Below are 21,971 nucleotides of genomic sequence, written 5' to 3'. Positions count from 1 at the left end.
TTTCAGAGAATGTTTGAGCTGACCTCATGAAAAACAAACTAAAAAACATCTCATCCAGTAGTGAGAACACAGGAAATGCTTTTTGGGCTATAAAGTTACATCAAAAAGCATAAAAAACCAATACATATCCTGTTTTAAAAAGAAGGTTATAATGCAGATTACATTGTAAGCCCCTCACCTTGTTGTAATGTCCTTCTAGCCTCTTGAGAGGACATTTGCGCAGGTCTCCAGCCAGGTCGCTGTATGTTTGGGGCCGATGAGGACTGTCCCTTCCTGTGGCAGCTAAAGCCTGCACCAGCTGCTGTGCTGCCCACTGGCGGTGTCTACTGGTCAGCCTGGCGGACAGGACACACGCTGCCAATGCATTAGCGAGCTCCAGAGGGCCCACTCTGGCACTCAGGTGGGGTAAAGGAGAAGGAGGCAAGGACGAGGAAGACACCCCTTGGTTTGTATCTAGGTCACATATATAGAGAAAAATTACATTAAACACTACAATAAGTAATTACACATAACAACACAACTATTTCAGTATACTACTTCCTCTCACCGTTGGCCTCGTGCTCTGCCTTATCTGTGCTGAGGCAGTGAACGCCCTTCTCAGTGAGCAGGGACACCAGATTTTGTGTGACCAGGAATGTAGGAGGCGTCTGCTCAATGTAGTCTCTCTGTTGCTGGGCTCCCTGTGCTGTCAGACTGGAGCTCAGACATCCTCTCTGCTGCGGGTCACTGATGGCCCCGATGTTTACCCCTGTAGCTGCTGCCATCAGGTCCTACAGGCAGCAATAGTAAAAAGATATTTTAGAATTTTCACCCATTTGCTGGCACTTACATTTGTTCACATTCCAATAATCCCTCAAATCCGAGATAATGATATGTTTAATTAATGGATCAGAATTTCATCATTTGTAATTAGTAGGGCTGAACAAGAAACCAAATTTATTAACTACTTAAGAGTCTTTTACTGACCTAAATTACTCTCATTGTACTTTTAGAATAGGCCCACCAAAAATGCTAACATATAGAAACATGTCTGTAATTTAATTCCTAGTTTAGTACATTTCTAATGTCATGTGCATGGCCATCACAGTTTGTTTTTTTGGTAATGGTTGTGGAAAAAAAAAAGAAAAAAGAAACAAACAAGAAATGGCTCATACGGTTTTCAGGAGAGGAGGTTTTTATCATGAAATTAATATAATTATACCTTTTGCCATGGCAACAATATATACAATGTTTATTTTTGTTGTTTTAACCCTTCAAAATATTAGCAAGTTGGCTTGATTTCATTCACAAACATGGGAAGGAGGCAATGAGTAACTTGAGAAGAAACTATCCAAAAATTTGCAAAACAATTGCAAAAAGTGCAAGAAAATTACCTGAAATTACTTTTAAAAAAAAGAAAAAGAAGGAAAGAAAGAAAAAAAGAGGAAGGCAAAATAAACCAAAAACAAACAAGGACATAATTTTCAATATTTAATTAGGATAATCCTAAATATAGTTTTCTGGCTACTTTTCCCCAGCTGATTTTTAAATGTTTCTTAATCTACTAATTTCTTGCAATTTGCAGGATATTTCTTGCCAAGTAGTTCATTGCTCAGTTTTTCCATTTTTTTCAAAAGAAATCAAAACAATTTGCTCCCCTCTTTCCCCTCTTCTGGGTTGCAGTGACTATCAAACTATCAAAAGCATCAGTTTTTTAACCTAAAATTTGCCTACAAAATTAGTCCATAAAAGTAGGCAGCACAAGAAGGAAGTGTAATTTACTGATACATTCAAAAACATGTTAATCTATTGTTATCAAATGTGACACTTTATGATAGAAGTGATTAAGTAATACAGTTATTGTGATGCAGATTTTAGATCATATCTCAGCACATTAGTAATTAGCCTATACAGTATTCAGAATGAGTGGATTAACTGATTAAAACTGACCTGGGTGCATATCTCTACTAGCTGCCTGTAAGCAGTTGGGCTGTGGGACACCACACTGCCGATGGCTGAGGTAAGGAAGCTGAGGCAGGTGGAGTTGGTGCGCTCTGTCGACAGCCCCTTCACACCTGAATGCCCGTCCACACAGGTGTGAGCCCTGCCCCCTGCTGCTAGAGTCATTAAACGAACCAGGATACGGATATCTGCCAGACCCAAGGACTCCAGTCCACTGGAGTGACTACACACTGTTGCACTGGAGATGAAGATAAAAGATAAGTTTTAAAACCACATTTAACTGATGACAAAAAATGAATCAATAAAACTATGTATTCTGGACAGAAGTACCTGGAGGCAGTCTGAGACAGTGCTCTCATCACCATGCTGTAAGCTAGCAGAATCTGGGCGGTGGAGGTGACTCTTCTCAAAGCTTTTAGTCTATCATGAGAGTCCCTCAGTGACACGGCCTGCTGCCCAAGACTCAGAGAGGTCTTCTGCTCAACAAGGGCATTACCTGGATAACACAAAAACACAGAACAAAAGGCTGACATTATGGTAAATCCTCGGACAAATCCCTGATACATCTTACCAAACTCACATTTTTACACACCACGTTGTGTGGGCATGCAAAAACGTCAAAAAACTGGATCAAATGGGACATCTGGGAGTACATTATGTGTGCTTCAAATGCCCAGCTATGATAAATGAGTGATGAGTCACTCTGCTGCAGTAAGTTTGACTGTGGTTGTACTCTTTTGCTGCCAAGAAGCACAGAGGGAATGTGGGTGTGTGTGTGTTACAACAAGTGGGCTAAATCCTTAATCAGAGACATACAAAAACATTCACTGCGACATGAACAAGAGAAAGATTAGCTACCAAGTAATTGCAATGTAATGCTGCATATATGGCCTGGGATTCATATTTACAGGTGTGCGGATAACAGAATTTTAATTGTGGCTGTTGGTGGTTTATTTGGTATCACACTGTCCTTGAGTCAGGGTAGACTTGCAGAAAAAGTGACTGGAAAATCATGTAGAGGTAATGTAGATTGATTCCAAGGTGTGCTTTGTCTCATCAAGAACTATATTAATGATAACGAATTTTTGCTACATGACCATTTCCACTCTTTAAAAAACAATCATTACCAACCAATTAACCCCCATTTTCAATATGAACAGGCATGTAACTTGGTCACTTGTAGAGTTGCATTATCATGTCAATGGGATATAGGCTGATATATAACAGGATGTTTCCCATACAGGTTTGTTGGGACTGGTTTTTTTTTTTTCAGTTCGGCTGAATTTTTGGATTCTTCATTTACAAGAGGCTTGCAAGAAAAACAAGTGGGGTCTTTAACTACAAAAACGGAAGATAAAAATAAATGTTGAGGTACTTCTGAATTCCTCTACTTTTGAACGCATTCAGCTAATGACAGGTATTCCTATACTGAAATTAGGCAAAACAATAACATAAAGCAAAACACACACCTAAAAAAACACATAATACCTTTGGGAGTTACTGCTCTAGTAGGGTCCACTGAGCTGTAAACCAGGGAGCCCAGGGGATCTGGCTCAGTGAAGGCAATGGGGTCAGGCACCAGCTTCTTTTCAGTCAGCCCCAATGGTCTCAGCAAAAGTCCAAAGTCCTCCAGTCCTGTCAGCTTGTCTGTATCACACTCATCTTGATGGCTCATTTCCCAATCATCTGAGCAAACAGACGCACCAATCACACTATGAAATTCACAGTAAAATCATTTTAAAGATAAAATAATTGTGTTGTAAAAATGACCTTCCCTACCATCAGAAGTGCTGTCTAACTGACCGATCAAATCAGACGTCAGGCCTTTAATCCTGAAGCAAAAGGAAGACAACAAAGATAAGATCCAGGCTACACAACCAGTTTACTTTAACCAACCAAGTCTTTATAATAGTATGAGAACAGAAGACAGTCCAGAGGCAGCATTTTTGGTTCCTACAGTATGTGTGTTGCATTGCATCAACCATCATTTGTGGTATAATCTACTCTACCTCTCATATTTAGAAGTTGGGTCATTCAGGTTTGCAGCCAGATACTTTTCCCTGCAGGAGCTACAGAGGAGGTAGAAGGGGAAGTTGGAGCCACATTCCCCTTTGAACCAGACATCCACATAGGCCCCGGTGCTGTCATAACCCTTACGTGCAGCACTCTGACCACAACCTGGATGACGCCGCTTTATGTGATTGTTAAATTGCAGAGTGAGGGTGTTGCACAGTTCACACTTCACCATCTGACTGTGTTCTTCTCCAACCTAAAACAAAAAAAATAAGATGGTTCACGATATTTCTGCTAATAAGGACAATGAGAGAACAGATGGTTTTTTTTACAGTTATGTTTTAAGCAAACCATGAAACAAAAAGAAAAAGTCCACAAGCAACACAGTGGACAGTGTTTTGTATTTTGAATCATGCCTTGCATATTTAAAGTTATCACAAGTTATATTTTTGTTTTATGTCATGCAGCTTTGGTGATGACAGTGTGTGCGTCACCTCCACTATCTGGAGTGTGTCTCTCTCCAAGCTGAAGAATGAAGGGGTGAGCAGGTCCTCATAACTTTCTTCATGGTATGGGTCATCCATGTAGCCCAACTCGGACTCCTCCTCAGCAGAGTAGGGATGAAACTCCACCTGCTCTGGCCAATCACTGACCAAGCTGTGCTGTTGGTACAGCTGCGGGAGGGGGTTGGGTGACGGCAAGTCTGAAAAGATGGTGTTTGCTTCAAATGAAAATGAACAGTAAAATGTATAGCATGGCTTTAATTGTGAGTCATAGCACAGACTAATCACAATAATCAAGTAATGACAGCTCCAAACCAGCATGTAGACATTTGTTATCTCTATCTGGAGGGGATCATGTGATGTTTGTGTAGATGCATGAGTGTGTGTATGAGTATGTGTATCCATCTGTCCACAGATAATCTCTAAAACTACTTGACCAATACCTTTATATTTGATGTGCATATGAGTACATGCTCAAATACCTCTCACCATTGTGGTGATTCACAATTGTTGAATAACATCTTTAATACCGTCATTTAATGCTGACTCTTCACTAATCTTAACCAGCCAGAAAGGAGCCACACATTTTCTAGAAATCAACTCGGCTAAAAACAAGCCATGCCTCATCTATTGCAGGCCTCAATTTGACCTTTTGCTCAAAAACTGACATCTATTGAAAGGTTTTGTCTTTGCCCAATTTACAGACTTGCAGATTTTGTTGATCGTTGGTCATTTTTCTTCAAAATTTGTGTTTCTACCATGAGTAAGTAAGCAGACTACATATTTAAATGTTTTTTTTGGTCTGTTTTACTCGTGTATTTGTGTTGTTGTTGTTGTTGTTTCCAATTTTGTTGCCAACAGACAAAAAAGAAATGCTATTAAAAATCTAGTGTTCCATAACGTGGATGAAAGATTTGTGGCTGAGTTTTTCTCATTAAATTAACATTGCTCCTCAAAATTATATTATTTCTGTATGACACACAGTGCCTGTTAATGCACTGTGGCTCCATCAAAAATTGACATGGTGTGAATTTTATTGGCTTTTGAAACGCACTGCTGCACGTCTGTTGAAATTACAAGAATAGCCTAAAGTGGCTGCGATAAAATCGGGCAGACCTGTACTCTAGTTAGTGCACTTTTCTTATTTTAATGAATATTTTTTTTACAATGAGTACATTCTATTACTGGTTCAATGCTGTGACTCTGACCTGCCCTTCGGAAAGAGGTCCTCTGACTCGGGCCTGAGCGTCGCCGCCGTGCAGGAGGAGGTCTGTTCCTTGTGAGGTGGACATCCAAGAAGTTCTCCCTCTCGATCCAGTCGAGTCCCGGCAAGAGACTGTAAACAAAATAACAGACACCATCATTCTATTGGCTGCATTTGTAACAATGATTACCATAATGCGAGCACCAGATTAAAAACAGTCAGTGAGTTCCTCAGATCCCTGACCTTTCACTGGGTTGACTGGTGGGCCGCTCGGGACATTGCACTGTCTCTGGCCCATCTGGCGACGGAGTGTCAGGAGCACCCTCCGGTCTTGCAGACTCAGCTGCCTGCTGCTCCTCTGTCAGGGGGTGCTCAAGCATCCAGCTGGCCAACACCTCGATGGTTTGAGAGTCCAAGTCACCTGCTACATCTGGGAGGGACCACAGGGAAGTTGAACTGTCAGAGTTCAAAAAGAAAAGACGGATCATAGAGTGCAAATTTGTGTTGGACATCATCACCAGATGATCATGCTGCTGTGTTCTGTCTGAGGTCAGACCGACACATCTGCTCTGAGTGTGCGATGAGGGTTAGTGTGTGAATTTGAGAAAAAGTAAGCGAGTGAAGGCCTAATATTTAAACAATGTGAAGAGTTTGTGATTTGAAGTGATGTTGAAAACCAGTGTATATTGGTGCACTGTGTACTCCTAGGATCCCTTGTTAACTTGTTATTACACATATTGATCTGTGCCATGCGTGAGCAAAGGATCAGTATTTAATCACCTTTATCATGAAGAGATATTGTAGTCTTAGGGGTCGACATATTCTGTGTGCAACATTTTAGTGAAAACTGGCTTTGCATAAAATTCAAAATGCCCTGTTTTGGGACTTCGAGCCAAAATGTTCAGAGGCTTGGATCATTTTTTTTCCTGCATTTTCCCCATGAGAAGTGATAAATCTGAAAACTATCCCAAAAATTAATTTGCTCCAGAAGGAACAGTCTCTGAGGTACAGACTGTTTTGAGGCAGAAAAACAGCAAAAAGAAAATGTGATGTTTTAACACCCTACTCATCAATAATATGCATCAAATATATGGCATATATTTGTGTACTGGTACATGTTGGTGCCTGTTATTTTTGCATTAAAATATGCTATGTTATACAACTGTGACGCCCCAGTTGATTTCCACCGTAAGCAATTTTTTAACGAATACTTTCTTATATCTAAGAAATACAAAACTATAATTCTCTGTATTCAAAATATTACAAAAGGCTGCAGCACACAGTGAGGGACAGATGTTTAAAATAGAAAGCACATGAAGCAAACGACTGAGTGATATCAGACACACTTCACAAAGCAGTACCTGCAGCCTCCATGGCCCAGTAGATATGTCTCACAGAGAATCCCATTTCTAGCAACCGACTGGTGACAAACATTTGTGTCCGTTCTGGTGGTTGAGGAGAAAAGGAAAAGTACACAAAAAACAGAAAACAAAAAACAAGCCCACAGCTCCATTTTGAAATGTTCATATTTGTAGAATGTGGTCAAATTTGTAAGAATAATAAATGACTTTCACATTTTGTTTAATTTTCTCCCTCCCCCTTTGTTTCTGTTCTGCTTTATTTATTTGTGTCAGACCCATTAAATTTAGCTTGATATCCACAATCAACGACTGAACCTACCAATCAAGTACCCTGCTAATCTTAAAGAACCCTGAGATATTTAAGTCAAAGTAATGACCTTTGGTCTAATGCACTTCCAGGACTGTTCAAAAATAACACCAACATAATTGATGATGAAAAAAATGGTGCCATTCAAGCATGTGAGTGCACAAACTGTGTCATGCATACATCTGATTTAACGATCATATCTGTCGGAAAGCAAAGCAAAACACATGCTGTTTTGAGACAAATACGTAGCTTCACATACAAGACCATGCAAGAGACAGACAGTTCCCACTCAGTAATCATTCATCTATGTCTTTTACTCATTTTCAGATTATATTAGTAGCGTTTGATTATGAAGCCAGCATGGGGAAAAGGTTTGTTTAAGAATGAACTGACCTGCATGACTGCAATAATTAGCAGAGCTATTCTCTTTAACACAGTCTGTCATTTATTTTAAATAAGGAGAGACATTTTTATACTTTTTTGTCTATGTACTGACATCTGGCAGCTTTTTTCCTGTTAACTTCTCTGCGCTTGTTCTTACCCAGGCTGCTCCTGGCCTGCGTGCTGCAGGGACCTGGTTCCATGAAGCTAGTCTGCTGCTCTGTGAAGGCATCACAAGAAGCAGAGCTGGCCAGGCTGAAGCAAGGGTGCAGCACGGGGGGAGCGCTAACCAGGCCGGTAAGCGTAGGGAACCGAGTTAAGACCATGTGCCTGGAGGGAGTGAGATACAGTATTTACAGTAATAATGCTGTGCAAGTGGTGCCACACTGCCGATGTTCAGTCCTAAGTAAACATTTGAAATGTAACATATCTGAAGGAATAAGGTGAGCTTTGATTTTACGCTTGGAGAAGCCTAAAAATCAGGAAGCAATCATCTATGTGTGCTTATATGTCAATTACTTGAATCTAAAAATTATGCTCAAGCCCAGTATTTGTTCATGTGGTATCAACTTCCACTCTGAGAAGGTGGAACAACATGTCATTTATACTGTGAGAGTCTTTGGCAAAGATCTCCGTACTGTTCTAGTCAAATCCCTCCTCGCTAGAGGGCTTTGATTTTACTTTCTCTTTGATTCATAGACTGTATAATAAAGATGGACTACATGTCAACTCCCCAAGAGTGAAGCCAAGACATCTCTATCACCCCCTGGTGGCTGGCTGCGCAAGCTCATGACCCCAACCTGCACAATGTTAGCGGATATAGGCTAAACTAAAAAATGTACGTTTTCTTTATTTGTTTATTTGACAAGGACAAATGCATAAAACATTGCTAACCCTAACCCTAACCCATATATAAAATACAAAAGAAGATGTGATGCATTCAGGTTCATAGCCAATGCTAATGTGCAACCACTGTCCCTGGTTAGGCTTTTAAAATCAAAACAAAAGTTCAGAACACTGAGCTTAGAATAATACTATACAAAAATACATACAATAATTTTTTTTCTACAAATGGCTGCTTTCAGTTGAGATAGTTATCATCACACTGATGTATGTTAAAGTGTTCATTTTTCTAAGTAGTTTGGTCCTACCTAGTTATCTTATGCTATAAAAAGGGGGTGTGACATCATGATTGACAGCTGTGTGTGCTGATTGGTGTGCTTGCAATCAATGGCACTGCTCGCAACGGGTATAGATCTCTACTCCACAGACAAATAACGTCACAAGAGCAAGATGGCAGTGGCCACTTTCTGTATATTTTGGCTTCATTTTTGTAAAGAGGAAGGAAGTGTAAAACGTGTTATCCATCTTTATATACAGTCTATGGTTTGATTGTATTGCGCTGATGCTGTCCGTTTGCTTCTTGAAAGCAGGAAAAAAACACTGACACCATGGTCAGCTGGGTTAGAAAAAGAAGCAGGCAGAGCTGCAGCTGAGGTTAAAGACAGAGTAGGCAGGATCGTAGCTCTCTTTCCTCGTATACGTCCTAACTCACCCATTCCCTGGACTTCAGAAAAACTGCTGCTGCCAAGAGATACAGGTCTGTAGTAATCAGTAACAAAATAGGAAACTGAAGATAACTCTAGTCATTGTGCTTGTGTTCATCAACATGTTTCTGAGAATACATAGGACTAAGCATTTAGTATGAATTACAGTTAAATCAAAAGACAGTAGTTGACAATTAACCCATTCTGTACTCACTGGAGGAGGCTGATGGGGAAAAAAGGGTTGAAGTTCTCAAGGCCATCTGCCTGCAGGCTTGTAGGCAGAGAAGATGCCAAATCAGTATTAGAGGATGAGGCAGACGCTATGTTTGATTGGCCAAAGATGGCAGTGCCCTCTGAACCCGCGCTGTATAAGGACACAGAGCTGGAGGACTTGGAAATGGGCTGAGAGGACGAGTGGTGGCCAGATTCTGGGAGATCAGGGTGGAGAGGACAGTTACTTAGGGCACAGACAGTACTTATTATTATAGCATATATTTAATTCTGACCCTGAGTCCAACGCCCTGGTTCTTGAGGACAAGTCTAAGTGAAAGTCTAAGTGATGCTAGGCTGTCAGGTCTGAAAGTGGAATAATAACAAGTCATAGCATTTCAACATTTTCCAGTGCACAGTGGTGTTAATAATTCACACACCAATTAGAGCTTCAATGATTAGTTGATGGACAGATCAGACTTCTCTGATGTGAGAATTTGATGCTTTTATCGCTTAACAGTATTATACAATGAATATCTTTTGAGAAAAAAAAGAAAGCTGAAGTCATTGGCTAAGTATTAGCTTGCTAACTATGTTAATATTAGCCTTGACTTACCATTCTTTGTTCAACCTTTAATGCCGAACAAAGTTGAAAGTATTTGTGTCTCAGTTGGTCATTGTCAAACCGCAAGTTTCGCATACTGCAATTTATTTTTTTGTGGGCACTCAGTAATGTAACGGTAGTTCTTCATGGTTCTCTCCTGCAACTTATGAAACTTACTAATTGTTGGTTGCCACCCCGACAAACCAAGTCCTTTCACTGCAAAGGCCAAGTAATTAAATATTCATGGTATATGGATAGGCTATGGATAAGGCCTTCATGTCAAATGACAGGTCAAAGTACAAGTCCAAGTTTTAAGTCAGTAGGTCTGCAAAACAGTATAACAAGCTAAAATAACAACTGAAGTATCTTCAATCCTATCCATAAATCTACAAACCTTTATGTTCTTTGTCCTCCTGCAGTCTGCTCAGGGCTCCTTTGTAGATCATGACCTGTGCCCTCTCCAGGTCCACCAGAGACACGCTCTGTTTGATGGGGCAAGGCCTGACTGCCCACTTCACCATGCTCTGCACCACATACTGCAGCACCGATCTCAGCTCAGCACTCTCGTCCCACTGTTTGCTGCCGGCCTTGGCCTGCTCAGGGTTTGGGCTGGAAAGGGGGCTCAGTGAGGAGCTTTGGGGGTCATGTTTAGGCACTAGGAGCAAATCTGATAGCTTCTCACAACTAAAAATTACAGTCAGGGATTTCAAAGCTCCAATGAGAAGGTAGGAGACTCTAACTGCTCTCAGTTCATGTGCAAAGGCATCCACTGTGGACGTTTGTGGTGTTTGGGGTAGACAAGTCAACTCCTGATGGTCACCGATCTTTGTGGCATCTTTGGTCGAGGACGGCGATGGGAAGGGGTCTGTTTCCACGCTGAAACTGATCTCACTCTCTTTCGTGTTCTCCTCTGAATATTTCCTTTTGGGATTGGAGGCTGGATGAGCCCCCAGCCACCCCTGTTCCTCCAGCAGCCCCATCAAATAAATCAGATCTAACAACACCGTCGGTTTGAGGCCTCCGAGTGGGGTGACATCGCAGCAGGATATGTCACAGGGCTCCAACGAGATGATGGGCGTGTCGCTGGGTGACCAAGAATTCATGGAGCTTAGTTATTGGGAAGGATGGGAAGAACCCACAGATACAGCATGGAGTGACACCAGGACGGATTCAACAGGGGTTAATGGATTTAAGAATGAGAAGGAGGAAGCAAGAAGAAAGTAAGATCAGGGGGGTAAATGATGAAAATAAAGTAAGATGTTAGACAGATTACAGAAGAGGAAAAATAAACACTAACAGAAAAGAATTATACAGAGTAATAAACATGCTGAAAGGACCAAGACAGGAAAAATATAAGATTTTTTTTAATGAAAGTTAATGAGAATCATCATTTAAGAAACATATGCAAAGACATATTATCTCATAAATATGTGGGCATAGGAATATATATTTGTAATACCTGACAGAGAGGTCTGCCTCCTCCCACTGGAGCTTGGCCAGGGAGCTTCCTTCTTTCAGGACTCCCAGCAGTATGGCTCTGCGCCCGCTGGGCTTGTGCAGGCACAGACCTCCAGCCCTGAGACCACTGTCCACTCCTCCGATCAGGGCCAAGACCGGCCACACTTCAGTGCAAAGAGCAGCCAGCTTGGCGTCTGACAGGTATCGACGATGAGGCAACACATCCCCCGTGTCATCACCAGCAACGTCTCGGTCTCTTTCGCTCTCTTCCTTCTCAAAGTGTGTGGGACTGAGGCCTGGAGAAAAATGTAAGAAAGTAAGATGAAAAAATGAGTGATAAGTAACAGCAATAAATAAAATCTGCTTTGTAAGGATTGTACATTTCATGAACTTCATCCATTGCCTTTAATATTGATTTTCAAATACTAGATGCCTTCTAACAGTCAGTGACGGATGTTCAAGCCAAAAGAAATGCAGCTGGTTTTCATCCAGCTGTTCTTTACACCTGACATTCATTCCTTGGTCCGCTGTAGCCAGATTGTGATCGACAGGGTTTGCTAACTTCATTTTAGTTTCACATAATTGAATGATAATGAGAGACCCACACTGGTTAAAGAGAAAATTAAACTGCATACCTCAGGGAGGGTACTGTATGTAATGTGATGGAGAGGCCTGTCAAAATCTTAAAGGGGTAGTATTGCACAGCTCTGACTGACTACGATGTTCATTTAAGCCATGGGAAGGCTGATGTACGATTAATGGGGCTTTCACACCGTCGCCTACAGTCATTTTAATGAGGAGAAAGCAGCAGTGATTCAGTGATTTCTGTTGTCAGTACGCAGCTACCAGCTAGCTTGCAATTCTGCCAGTGTTCACCAAAGCACCTGCCTGACATCATAGCCGTGAGAAGTAGCAGCAGCAGCCACTTTTAAAAATACTTTGCTTTATGGGGGAATGCTCTTGCAGGTAGTTACTGTGCATCAGTGTAACTGTTATAATACATATAAATATCAGTTTGGTAGGGTTATATGGTAATCCCAATTAAACAAAAGAGTATCAGAGATTTAGGTAAACAATGAGGGCGGCTGCACAACAAGGTAACCCAAGGTGCAAAATGCCATATGTGCTAAAAACTCTTCAGCAGTATCAGAGAACTGATTCCTTCGCAGATCAAGTAGCTGCTCTCTCCCAGGACAAGTACATCTGCACAACAAGGGTGCAAATTCAGAACAAAGCTATCTCTTCGGAGTTAAGACGTGGACCCTGAGCTGCAACTTACTTCTGTGGTTTGAATCCGACGCCCTCTTTTAAAACTTTCTCCCTCACTTTCATTATTTAATAAAGGCATTAATTGCCAATTTTTTAAAAAAACAAAAAAACTTCCTAATGCAAAGGTACATGGTTAAGGTTGCTCTGTGTAATATAAACAACATTTAGAAACTAATGAGTGACATAACTTATCTATTAACATCTTAATAAGATAAAGGTAAACATTTCCTGTGCTGGCAAAGTTGTTTTTTTTTTTTTATAAATTAATGATTTTTTAAAATAAGATAAAGCTAAACTTGTCGATACTATAAGTGAGCACTGCTGAAACTGTGTCTGACCTGGAATGAAGCTTCCTAAGTCATCCTCTCTCAGCAGGGGACCAATAAGCTCCAAGTGCGCGTGGATGTACTGGTTGATGTGCGAGGCCCACTGGTCACACTGATGGAGCCTTCGGAGGAGGTGCACTGTGGACTCCAGCAGCACTGTGGTCCGAGGGCTGCAGAGAGGCTCCCCGGGAAGAAGATTACTGGGCATGCCTCGCATCTGGAGGTCACGCAATGCCACCTGGAAAAAATACAGACGCACAATTAATTGCGCTATTAAATGTTCTTGAAATACAAATTTTAGAGAATCTCCTGGAAAAAGCCAAGAAAAGCGTGTTTTTTTATGCAAAATGTATGGCTATTGTTTAGCCTCCTGCAGATTGTGAGATTTTTGCAGTCCTAAAAGTTTAGTGCAAGCTACACTGTGTGACATGGACATTAATAAACTTGCGTGCGACATCAAGTTTGATGTACTGTATGCAGACTGTATGATGGCATCACCTACTGAATCACAGGCTACCACCCACATCCATCAATGTCAACATACAATAACAAAACTTTGTCAGCTTGTGACATCCATCTACGCAGCTGTAGTGGTAAGAGCAAAATGTAAACAAACAAATCACGCCCCTGCTAAATGGGTATTTAGGTGTCTCAAAAAAGTCAGAGGAGGAGGAAAATGTGGATGCTGTCGTGGCTGGGGAAAAGAGGCCAATTTGGCATGCTAATTTTGCAAGGAGAGCTTAAAGTAAGTATTAGCATCTATTAGCATTTAGCAGTGTCATGCTAATCAGTGCATCATTTCATGCTGCATTTCTATTGGTTGGTGAGTAGAAGAAGCTCGTAACAGCAGTCACACAGTGCGATGGTCATCCCAAATTTCTGACACTGTCCGAATTTTAATCCAGGCTGTCTTTGATCGACGGTAATCCTTGAACCTCTCTCCCTGTGCAACATTGGACCACTGTTTTAGAGCCATGACCACAGATACTGATGTCACAATGGTTATTTTTTTTCTGAGACAGCCAAAAATCACAGTGTATATCAGGCTTTAAAGGAACACTTCCTCACATCCACTCTGCCTTCACTTCACTTTATGGGTAGCTAGCTCTCTGTTATCCCTGTCTTTAACTTCTAATTGTATTTATTTTTCTAAACTCAACAACTAAAATGTATGTGGCAAAAACACACTGATACCTACACAAGATTCAAGGATGGGAACTAAGTGCCTATACATTATTAAGTACCTTCTCTCCAGGATTACTGCTGTAGAACAACACACAGGGGTACAGTTCGGAGGCAACCACACTTTCAAATGCCAACTTTGGTTCCTGAGGCAGAAAAACACAAACACGTAAAGATTGCAGAAAAAACACAACAGTGAATAAAAGTAAAACCCCTGAATACTGAGAGTGAGTATCTGGTCAGACCTTGTCATTCTTAGCAAATGATATGGTGTGAGCCTCCATGTCCAGGATGCAGGTGATGGTGTCACCCTGGGTGAAGGAGGGAAGTGTGCGGACCAGTTCCCCTCCATGGTACAGGTTGCCACTATAGGCACGATACAGCCACATGTCAGTGGTCGTGTGGTGGTTGTGATCTCTGACCGGCCAGCGTGAAACGCCAATACATGTGCCCTCATTGCCTCGGTTCTCTTTGGTAATGAAGAACTGGGGAGAGATGTTTTGGTCAGTGTGTTAAACAACACATCTCAGCACATTTCTGTGGCAAAAGCTGGATAAAAACCAATAAAGAAAGATCATTGTAAGTGTCTTTCTTTTTCCGTTAGGTAGATCCAGGCCTTACCTTCCAAATGAAACAGCCAGATGTGATGGCTGTAGTTGCCAGGCCATAACCTTTCCCTCCTGAGCCATGGGAGAGGATGTTCCCACTCTCCAAAGAACAGCAGATTAGCTTATGTGGGTCAAAGGAAAAATCTCCAATGGGAATACATTCGTCATAGCTGCCAGGATTCTGCAAAACATGAGTTGGGGAAAAAAAGCACACTTTAGCAGCTTTGTTCACCAAATAAATGTATAAATAATAATGCAATTAGTAATAGTAGTAACATCATACGCCTACATGTTGCAGTCAACTGTAAAATACGAAGAACATTAAGTGCTTCGCTCAACATAATCAGAAACTAAATGTAAAATTCTGAAAATCCAAAAAAAAAAAAAAAGCAAAGCGATACAGATTCATGAAAACAATTACAGCAAACTAAATGGCTGACAGAGTTCTTCTGCAAATAAATTATAAGTCATTAGAAATTATAATGATCATATTATACTTTGGGGTTGTATTTTATGAAGATGCTCTTTGAAATGTGACACTAATTAAATTTCTTGTTATTTCTCTGTCCTCTCCACCTCTCATTCCACGCCCACCATGGAGAACAGGCCCATCTGTTCAATCAAGAGGCCCTGCTGTTTTCAATTTTATGACTGCCAGGACTGCATCTCACTTTTTCCTAAACACAGTATTTTGCAGTATTGAGTCTTCGTTCATTCACAATTGTCGCAAAACATCACTGACACCTTCTTTGATCTCGTTGTGAGGGCTATGCCAGGCTGGAAGCACTTTTTAACAAACAGTGAATAAGCTGGAATGTGTTTTAATGTAGCTAATACAAAGCTTAGGCTAGAAAGTCATTTACATACAGTTTAAATAATACTTGCAATGATTTCTGCAACTCAAGAGAACAGGATGCCTAAATAAAAGCAGACACATTTAAAGGTCAAGTGTGTAGGATTTAGGAGCATGTACTAGCATAAATGGTATTTAATATTCAAAATTCTGTTTTCATTTGTTCCTAAACACCTCAAAGTAAGGAAAGATCTCACGGAGTCTGCTATGTTGTTTTACAGTAGCCCAGAATGGACAAGTTAAACACTGTCTTAAGACGGATGGCTGTCTAATTTTTCCTACACACAAGGTCTGATCAATTTTTTCCTAATTTTGTTTTCCAGGCGGCAGATTAGTGGCTATAATGAGCAAGCACTCATGTGTATGCAGATAATTGGGCAAGACCATTAAAAAATGGTTTCAGGTTTCAATTACAAAAATGCACCTATTCAACCACAAGCCCTAATGTGTTCTGGTAACTGTAACTGATGACAATAATAATAATACTAGATACAGTGAAATCATGATGTTGTCTGAGACAGCTATTGTTCCATGAAATTCTCATACCGTTGCAACCCCACTGCTTGTATAGCAGTTTAATATAGTAAAACACACATAAGATATTGATATTATATCGATCATCTTGGATTTTGGATATTGTAATATCAGCAATAAGTATAGTTTTTGCCTGGTCTTAAGGCTGCACTACAGACTGTTTTATTATTTGCCTTTACCAGATCATTCATCAAATATATCATTGTGTATGCAGCGCCCAGTAGCTCAGTTGGGAGAGCGGGCGCCCCATGTACAGAGGCTATGCTCTTGCCACAGCGGCTGCAGGTTCAATTCCGGCCTCGGCCCTTTGCTGTATGTCATCCTCTCTCTCTTCCCCATTTCACGCTTGAGCTGTCCTATCTAATAAAGGCAAAAAGCCCAAAGAATAATCTTAAAAAATAAGTCACTGTGTAAATATTTTGAGAAAGCACCAAAAGTCAATCCTACAATATCATTGTAATACTCATACTGAGGTCTTTGGAAAAAAACAACAACATCGTGATATTTGATTTTCTCCATTTTGCCCAAACCTACTTTAGAGTGCATTGTATATTGTACTGTATAATACTGCTGTATTACCCCCTTGTCTTTTTCAGCCGTCTCCTCGTGGTTATTGTCAGCTAGTGGTTCCTTCCACATATATACAGACACGAGCTGAAAGAGTTGTTTAACAATCTACAAGAAAACAGAGAAAAGAAATAAATTCAATGGATAACATCTTCATTATCACAATTTTAAACTCATAAATGCATAAATGTCTTCTTAAGCCTCTTCCACATGTTACATTCACATTTTTACACCATACCTGCTGAATTTGAGTAGATTCAGAACAAGCAGGTAACAGTCTTTCTAAAACATGGAAGGCCAAAAGCTTCGTACGAAGGTTTTGGAAGTGTGGAGATCCTGAAAAGAGGACAGTGGAGATGAACAGAGAATTAAAGAGAACCATATTAAACTGTTAGGAACCATGAACAATATTTTAAATTGTCTTACCTGAAGAGCACTTGTGTGAAATAATGGCCATGAGTGGATCAATCCATTTGACAAAAGTAGAAAGTCTTTTCATAATTCTTAATGACAGTACGCGTCTCAGAAACACCAAGAAATCTGCGAGCTGAGATTCAACCACTTTGCTACTTTCCACTCCTGAAATAACAAAAAATAGAAGGAAAACTATGCTCACAAACAGACTGGATATTAAAATGCTTTACAACTGACAGATATGTCTTTAAAAAGAATATATTTCATTGTGCTCTTTGTAAAAAATATTTAAGTAATGTTTAATGTAGTTAAATTTGCAACACCAATTAGATTTGCGCTCTTGCTGCTGGAGTCCAGATCGGTCCTCTCAGCTGTTCCTCTCTCTGCTGTCTGCTGCTGGTGGAAAGTAAACAGGATATTTTGGAGCTGCTCACACATCACTTCCATTAAAGCCTGGGATACATCCATAGGCAGCAAATCCTCACAGGAACTGAGAGCAAAGGACAATTTGACACAACAATTAATCAAAACAAAAAAATGTAGAAGTAATGCACAAATTCTTGCTGCTGTTAATAGTCTCTTCATTCTCACCTTGCAGCCACAGTCAATATCTGAAGTAAACGGGCACAAGCTAGTCTAACAGCCCCACTTAGCAGCAGGGACCCAGATTTAGAGGCTGCAAACCAGCCCTGGTTCATCAGTGCACAGCTGTTGTTGGTCAACGAGGAAAGAATTTCCAGGATTCCACATTTGATAACCAGCACCAGGTCCACTGGTTGGTAGCAGAAATTCAGTGCAAACATTGTGGCGAGGAGAAGGTGCTGGCAGGAACCTGGGTAAAATAGAGACAAAGTTTCAACTGCATGCAAACTAAAAGAATAAACTGCTGCAGTTGGAGGTTATTGTACAAAACATGTAAATCAAAATGAACAAACCTGGATGTTCTTTCTCCAACTGGACTTTCTGTTTGAGGACAAGCACCACCTGCTGGTAGAAGGTGTGGGCTGCAGACTGTAGCTCTCTTTGCGTATCCACAGAAGCTGAATGTGTACCCAACTGGATCAAATAACAGGGATTGGAGAGTCATTTATTCAACAAAATGTTAACGTAGAACAAACATATCAAACGAATACAATATTCAGTGATTCTCCTCTCTCCATCTGACTTGAATTAAAACATTCGCTCATTCTTTTCTTTCCATCTTTTCATAAACATCACAACATTGTGATGGCTTGATTACTAGATGTACCATGTAATGCTGCGCCTCATAATTGGCTCCGGAGTGAGAGCCAATGATTTGTGTTCCCAAAGCAAAGCATCCAGAGAGGAACTGAAGCTGCACGGACTGCAACAACACAGGAAACTGAGGGGAGACGGTGAACCCGCTGCTCTTTTCCTCCATCTTAGACAGGAAGGATGACATCTGACACAAGGCCTCCAGACGCAACTGATCACAACAAAGAGAGGACCTTTCAATTAATTCACAGAATGCATGATGAAACAATTAAATGAACAAATAGCTGCAGGTGTTACAGATTGTTCTAATTTCTCTGCAGTGTTAATAAAGGCACAGTTCACTGTGAAATCAAAAATACATATTTTTCCTCTTACCTGTAGTGCTGTTTATCAGTCTAGATTGTTTTGGTGCGAGTTGCTGAGTGTTGAGGATATCGGTGGTAGAGATGTCTGCCTTCTCTTAAATTTAATGGAAATACATTTGAAAAATTCAACAGCAATGTGTCTTTCCAGAAATCATGTTCCAGTTGCATAAGATAATCCAAAGACCTTGTTGTGAGCAGTTTCATGTTGGAACTATTTTCTTTCAACTGAACTTCACCTGCAAACCATATCACCATGCAGAAGTGTAGTGAAGTGTGCATCAACTCATAAACAATAAGCCTGTACTGAGGTGTAAACATTAACGGTGTACTCATTGGCTGAGCTGTAATGTTACTTAGCTCAGTGGTACGAGGTGAGCTAGAGGTAGATGCACACTTCCTTCTGCACAGTGATTCAGCTGGCAGGTGTAGTTTTCTAGAAATAAAATAGTTCCTGAAGGAAACTGTTTGCAACAAGGTCTGTGGATTATCTTGAGTAAGCGGGTCATGATTTCTGAAAAAAGACATAGCTGTTGATTTTTTGGTGCTTTGAACACAAACTGAGTGCCATCTAGTTCCATTACACTGGAGAGAAGGCAGACATTTCTACAGACAATATCTCTAACACACGGCAACTCATACCAAAACAATCTAAATAGCTCTAAAGTTAAGAGAAAATATATGTATTTTTGCATTTTGGGTGAACTTTCCATTTAACCTGTTTGGTTGCAATATTATGTAAAAGAGACTAATTTTATTACCTCAGCCCTCTGTTGCTGCTGCAATATAGCAAAAGTGATGGCCTTCGGATCCACCTGACTATTCATCTGTCCACCCGGCAGCGTTGGCGATGACAAGTGGACCAGGCTTCCACAGACAAAGTGGAACACCTGGTTTAGAATAGGCAAAGTGTTGCTGCCACAATGGGACATGGTGGTGGACGGGCTGATACACTGCCGCAGACGATCCCAGGCGTCTTTCATGATGCCCAGAGAACACAGAGGTAGGCCTGGAACAGACAGACCACAAGAATAATGGCCAGCATTGCACTTTGTGTTTTCTGATATTCTCCTTCAACACTTATTACAGAATTAGTCATGCAGTGTTAATTCCTGTATGAAAAAAAAATGGAATTTTTTTGTGCTGTCAAAAAAAACAACAATCAAATTAATGAGTTAGCAAGCTTTGCTCAGATTTTCAATAAGAGGCTCAGACTTGACGTTCAACAGTTTTTGCTGATCCAAAGAGACAAGTCCAATATCATTACAATTAAAGATAGGTTTAATAGATAAGATGAGATAACACAAAAAAAGTTTTTTTTAAATCTTTGTTAGGATGACACAGTATTATAAACAGTAGTTGGACATTTATTGATACACCTTAATTTGCTTTCTTGTTGTGCTACAGCCATACAAGCAACAGCTATGTCTCTGTGTTTCCATATTTATCACAAAATTCTATGCAAAACTTTTTATTTTATACGTGCCCCTAAAGATAAAAATGCATTGACTGAACAGCTATTTTAGAGTAAACATATTGCACCTACCCATTTTATTCTTAGAAGATCCCAATGAATTTTTGGATTGGTCAGTCTAAGTAAGACAAAAACAATACATTAGCACTAATAAGAAGGTATGGCACTACCTTTTTTGTAGAGTGCAAGACTCACCTGTTTTCGGCCATCAGCAGTCATCATAAACAATTCTGGTGTTGATTTCCTAAAAGTGGGATGATGCAGATAGTGAGTGCAGTAACAGCAACTGCACTGCAAAAACAAAAACAAACAGACGCTGACAAACACAAACTCTACCTCGCTCCAGCGCTCGTCGCCTGACTGTTCTCTTTATCGCTGGGTTCCACACAAGCAGGCCTGACCCCGAGCAGGAGGAAGAGACAGCGGGACACCACCAGATGGCAGGCGGCAGGGAAAGACAAGCTTTCCTCAGAGTCCCTCTGCTTCTCCCACTGCTGCTTGGGATCCAGCTCCCTCTCTGGGCTGACTGGGCTCTCCATGCTGCTGGGGAGGGTGGAGGTGCCAAAGGATTCGTACACTGTCACGTTCTGCTGGACTTGCATGGCCTCGCGGGTGGCCATGAATGATTCTATGACTTCTGCAGAGACAGGGCAGACGTGTGAGGATCAGATGTATCATTATGATGATGAGGAGTTGTGTGTATGCGTAATTGTGTCTGGGCCTGTCTGCCTGTAAGCACTAAAAAAAAGAAAAGAAATACATTTTTAAGAAAGCTAGAAAAAGGGCAGAAATGTGCATTTCTAACCTGACAGGTTCATACGACTGTTGCCAAATGTGTCCTCCTCTGCCACTTCTTCTTGGTTGTGGTTTGCTGTGGGGGTTGGCGGCACCTGCACCTCCCGGCTGCAGTGACCTCCTGACTGCTGCTCATGATCTTTTCCCACCTGCTCCACTGAGGTGCCTGGCTCCTGCCTGTCTGTATCAGGACTTTGGGGAGATGGAGTGGTCTGTAACACAAGAAACAAGTTAAATAGAGTAAATTTTTATTCTGGGAAAATAAATGATAAAAAAAAATGCTTGTTGAACAAAAAAGTATAAAAATAAAGTGCAATAATTGCGAAAATATACATTTCTTTACAAACTTACTGTGGGAAAATCTTTAGATCACTAATGAGGGTTACTGGGAAATCTGTTGAACCTAATGTGATGATTGCACTGTTTGGTGTAACTCCACCCACAGTGCCACTCTCTTCCCTTGAGGCAACCTTTACAGCCTTTGTCATGCTACTGGCCAGGTGCTTGATATTACTCAAGGGAAATTCTCCAATTCCTCCTTCAGACACTTGCAGCAAAAGGTCGGGGATGGAATTGAACCCACAGCTGCTGCAGCAAGGACACAGGCTTTGTACATGGGGTGTCCACTTTTCCTGAAATATTCCTGAATGATTTACCATGTATTTTAGGGGCATTCTGATGTGACAGACAGTTGTATGACCAACAACCCACCAACAACCATATTCTGTGACAGATTGTGGAAAAAAATATATACATGTTTTTGCTTATACTTTATTATCCATTATAAAGTTGATTTTGATGGTAATGGCTATAGTAGTCACA

At 40.8% G+C, this 21,971-nt stretch overlaps 1 protein-coding gene across 7 annotated transcripts in view; it reads right to left on the bottom strand.

The window, feature by feature from the left end:
* The window catches only part of LOC121959444 (putative E3 ubiquitin-protein ligase HERC1), a 51,534-nt gene that overhangs the window by 13,969 nt on the left and 15,594 nt on the right, over positions 1 to 21,971 (bottom strand). For 2 of the 7 annotated variants that reach the window (XM_042508713.2, XM_088070633.1), the window contains exons 23-53: positions 21,160 to 21,361; positions 20,691 to 20,991; positions 20,550 to 20,598; positions 20,427 to 20,472; positions 19,642 to 19,889; positions 18,532 to 18,729; positions 18,218 to 18,338; positions 17,874 to 18,114; positions 17,606 to 17,772; positions 17,295 to 17,447; positions 17,107 to 17,204; positions 16,881 to 16,976; positions 14,928 to 15,095; positions 14,552 to 14,791; positions 14,369 to 14,452; positions 13,137 to 13,362; positions 11,531 to 11,825; positions 10,466 to 11,178; positions 9,472 to 9,685; positions 7,871 to 8,040; positions 7,023 to 7,106; positions 5,905 to 6,091; positions 5,666 to 5,793; positions 4,449 to 4,657; positions 3,951 to 4,210; positions 3,721 to 3,773; positions 3,430 to 3,627; positions 2,272 to 2,437; positions 1,930 to 2,179; positions 548 to 770; positions 179 to 453 (exon numbers count right to left, since the gene is read on the bottom strand). In XM_042508713.2, coding sequence (XP_042364647.2) covers positions 179 to 453; positions 548 to 770; positions 1,930 to 2,179; positions 2,272 to 2,437; positions 3,430 to 3,627; positions 3,721 to 3,773; positions 3,951 to 4,210; positions 4,449 to 4,657; positions 5,666 to 5,793; positions 5,905 to 6,091; positions 7,023 to 7,106; positions 7,871 to 8,040; positions 9,472 to 9,685; positions 10,466 to 11,178; positions 11,531 to 11,825; positions 13,137 to 13,362; positions 14,369 to 14,452; positions 14,552 to 14,791; positions 14,928 to 15,095; positions 16,881 to 16,976; positions 17,107 to 17,204; positions 17,295 to 17,447; positions 17,606 to 17,772; positions 17,874 to 18,114; positions 18,218 to 18,338; positions 18,532 to 18,729; positions 19,642 to 19,889; positions 20,427 to 20,472; positions 20,550 to 20,598; positions 20,691 to 20,991; positions 21,160 to 21,361 — 6,063 coding nt within the window. Of the gene's footprint in view, positions 1 to 178; positions 454 to 547; positions 771 to 1,929; positions 2,180 to 2,271; positions 2,438 to 3,429; positions 3,628 to 3,720; positions 3,774 to 3,950; positions 4,211 to 4,448; positions 4,658 to 5,665; positions 5,794 to 5,904; positions 6,092 to 7,022; positions 7,107 to 7,870; positions 8,041 to 9,265; positions 9,313 to 9,471; positions 9,686 to 10,465; positions 11,179 to 11,530; positions 11,826 to 13,136; positions 13,363 to 14,368; positions 14,453 to 14,551; positions 14,792 to 14,927; positions 15,096 to 16,880; positions 16,977 to 17,106; positions 17,205 to 17,294; positions 17,448 to 17,605; positions 17,773 to 17,873; positions 18,115 to 18,217; positions 18,339 to 18,531; positions 18,730 to 19,641; positions 19,890 to 20,426; positions 20,473 to 20,549; positions 20,599 to 20,690; positions 20,992 to 21,159; positions 21,362 to 21,971 lie in introns of all 7 variants that reach the window. The other 5 variants (XM_088070634.1, XM_088070635.1, XM_042508717.2 and 2 more) reach the window with 5 other exon arrangements.

The sequence above is a fragment of the Plectropomus leopardus genome, chromosome 20 (genome assembly GCF_026936395.1).
Source record: "Plectropomus leopardus strain MGB_pleo_1.0 chromosome 20, ASM2693639v1, whole genome shotgun sequence".
Lineage (NCBI taxonomy): Eukaryota > Metazoa > Chordata > Actinopteri > Perciformes > Serranidae > Plectropomus > Plectropomus leopardus.
Note: the sequence above shows the minus strand (reverse complement) of the source record. Positions and strands in the feature narration are given on the sequence as shown.